We start from the raw sequence: 2,791 nt of genomic DNA on the forward strand, positions 1-2,791 counted from the left end.
TGTCCATGCTTTTTGGGCTCCATGGGAAAACAGGGGTTACCTCAGTGACCTGCCACAGGGACTACATTTACAGCACGGGCCGGGACGGCGTCTACCGCCAGCTCCACCTGCAGGGCCAGCAGCTGGAGGTCCTGCGCAAGGACAGGCCGTGCAAAGGGCTGCAGTGGATTGAGGAGCTGTGCTTCACCCCGGGTGGGGACCTGCTCGTGCTGGGCTTTCATGCTGACAGCTTCGTGGTGTGGAGCAGCAGGACAGGAGGGAACCTCCACTGCATCCCCTGTGGGGGTGGACACCGCTCCTGGAGCTACTGCAGCAGCCCCTCGGCCGATGTCTTCGCCTTCATCAAGTCTGGGGATGTGATGCTGTACTGCCGCGAGGCCGAGCCCTGCGAGCAGCAGGTGCTGCTGGCATCCCTGCAGGGGCGGGAGATCACCTGTGTGCGGCGCCTGGGGGCCCTGGAGGTGCCTGGCCACACTGCCCTTAACGTCTTTGTCACCGGCAGTGAGGACACCACAGCCTGTGTCCTGGCACTCAGTGAGCACTCTCGGGCAGCTGTGCCCCTCGCCCGCCTCAGTGACCACATCTCCAGTGTGAGGACACTGGCACTGGCCAATCCCACAGGACCTGGATTCGAGGGATTCGGTGACAAGGGCTTATCTGCCCTGCTGTTCTCTGCGGGTGGCCGGGCACAGATTGAGTGCTACCAGCTGCTGTGTGCTGGGGACACAGAGTCTGAGAGTGCTGTGGCCTGCCAGGTCATCCACGTGGCTTCCCACCGACTGGACGAACACTGGGAACGGAAGAAGAACAGGCACAAGCTCGTCAAGATGGACCCAGAGACGAGGTGATGCTCAGGGACTGCCCAAGGCAGGGTTAGTAGTGGCCAGAGCCTGGGAGGGTGCTGAGAACTGCATTGGCCTCCACTGGGATATCTGCTGCGTGCAGCTGCAGGCTCAGTTGAAGTAGACAGGGCCAGTGTGCCTTCATGCATGTACGCTGTGTCCAGCACTGGGCTTGGGCTGCTCTCCTGGGCCATCTGCCTCCTTGGGGCTACAGGTGTCACTGAGACATTGGTGAGCATCATGTCTTTGCTGCAGGTACATGTCCCTCTCAGTTGTGCCTGGGACCAGCACCGAGCAGTTGCCAACACCCTGGAAGTTTCTGGCTGCTGCCTGCAGCGATGGATCAGTCCGGTGAGGAGCTGTGATGGGGCCTTGGCAGGGAGAATGGAGCTGGCAGTGGGAGCAGAGTGGGCTCCACAAGGGCTGCTGCCAATGGATGTGGCCTGCTCTGAACTGGGAACAGGATGGTGCATAGCAGAAGTTGGGGCAGAGGAGCTCCCTTCTCCCATGGCCAGCTGCTCTCTGTTTCATCACAGGGTCTTTGGGCTGCTGGAGGCTGCTCGGAAGTTGGTGCTGGTTGCAGAGTCATTTCACCACCAACGCTGTGTGCTGAAGGTCGAGGCGTTCCTGCACACACAGGCAGGAGGGGAGAGGTGAGCCCTGAATAGTGGGCTGCAGCCAATGTGCTCTGAGGAGAAGCGTTTGTTCTTGCAGGGATGGCAGCTCACAGGGGCAGGGAAGGGAGAAGTCAGTCCACATGGGCTGTTCTGCCACTTCCATGGATCTCAGTGGGAACCCTCAAGGCTGTGGCCAGAGGCTCTCCCAACCCCTCCCTTCTAGGAGGCACCTCCTCTGCAGCGCAGCCACGGATGGCAGTGTCGCTTTCTGGGACATCACCAGCCCCATCGCAGACGCAGCAGACGCTCTGCACCGAGCAGAGGGAGAGATGCAGCCCCTGGGTGAGTGCTACTGCCAGCAGCTCTCCTTGGCCTCCCAAGGGAGACAGACCATGCTGGTGGCTCCTCTGCTCCAGGTGAGCATTGCTCCCCTGACTGAGCCTGTTTTCCCAGCCCTGGGCACCCCTCTGCTCACCATCATGGCCCACAGCTGCGGCGTGAACAGCCTCCACGTCCGAGAGATGCCGGAGGGACAGTATCTGGTGGCCAGCGGCAGCGACGATGGCTCCATCCATGTCTGCCTGCTGAAGGTGGCCCTGGGTGGGGGTGAGGACGCAGCACGGACCTGCCTGCAGGTTGTGGAGCGGGTGGCCAGGCCCTGTGCCCATGCTGCTCATGTGACAGGGATCCGGGTGCTGCGGCCAGACCTGCTGCTCTCCGCCTCGGTGGACCAGCGCCTGACGCTGTGGCGCTGGGGCCTGGATGGGCTGGTGCCCCTCAGCACCACCTTCTTCCACGTGCCTGACCTGGCTGAGCTGGACTGCTGGGAGGTGGCAGAGGCTGGGGGGAAGCTGCAGTACTACTGTGTGCTCTGTGGGCAGGGCCTGGAGATGCTGTGTGGCACAGCCCCCCCTGAACCACTTCCACAAGAGGCTCCTCTGTAATGGGGCAGGTGTGTGACACGTCCCATTCCCTGTGTTGGGAATGCACCCTGCACTTGGGCTCTGCCCATCATGTGGCCCCTGCCCCCAGCCTGCACACTGATGTGCTCTCCTGAGGGGATGGGCATGCTTGGCTCCTTCAGGGGCAACACAGCCATGTCTGGGGTGCTCAAGGCCAGTGGTCTTAGGGGAGAAGGCAGATGTGACCCCTCTTGGACAAGTCTGTGGCTCTCCACACAGTGAAGATGTGGGGTTGTCAGCACTCTGCCCAGAAGCTCCTCCCCAAGGTGTGAGGGACCCGTGTCCAGGCTTTCCAAACCTGGTCTCAGAGAGGAACCTGCTTGGAAGGGCACTAAGGGCTGTGCCTGGCAGCTTCACCTGCCCTGATCCT

General features: G+C 61.9%; 1 protein-coding gene across 1 annotated transcript; it reads left to right on the top strand.

The window, feature by feature from the left end:
- Positions 1-5: 5 nt before the first annotated feature.
- WDR6 (WD repeat domain 6) lies at positions 6-2,403 on the top strand. Its single transcript, XM_009079911.1, has 5 exons — positions 6-844; positions 1,098-1,193; positions 1,379-1,495; positions 1,683-1,801; positions 1,913-2,403. Exons 1-5 carry the CDS (start codon positions 6-8, stop codon positions 2,401-2,403), a joined length of 1,662 nt encoding a protein of 553 aa, XP_009078159.1.
- The last annotated feature ends 388 nt before the right edge of the window (positions 2,404-2,791 follow it).

This window comes from Acanthisitta chloris, unplaced genomic scaffold (genome assembly GCF_000695815.1).
Source record: "Acanthisitta chloris isolate BGI_N310 unplaced genomic scaffold, ASM69581v1 scaffold29328, whole genome shotgun sequence".
NCBI classification, from domain to species: domain Eukaryota; kingdom Metazoa; phylum Chordata; class Aves; order Passeriformes; family Acanthisittidae; genus Acanthisitta; species Acanthisitta chloris.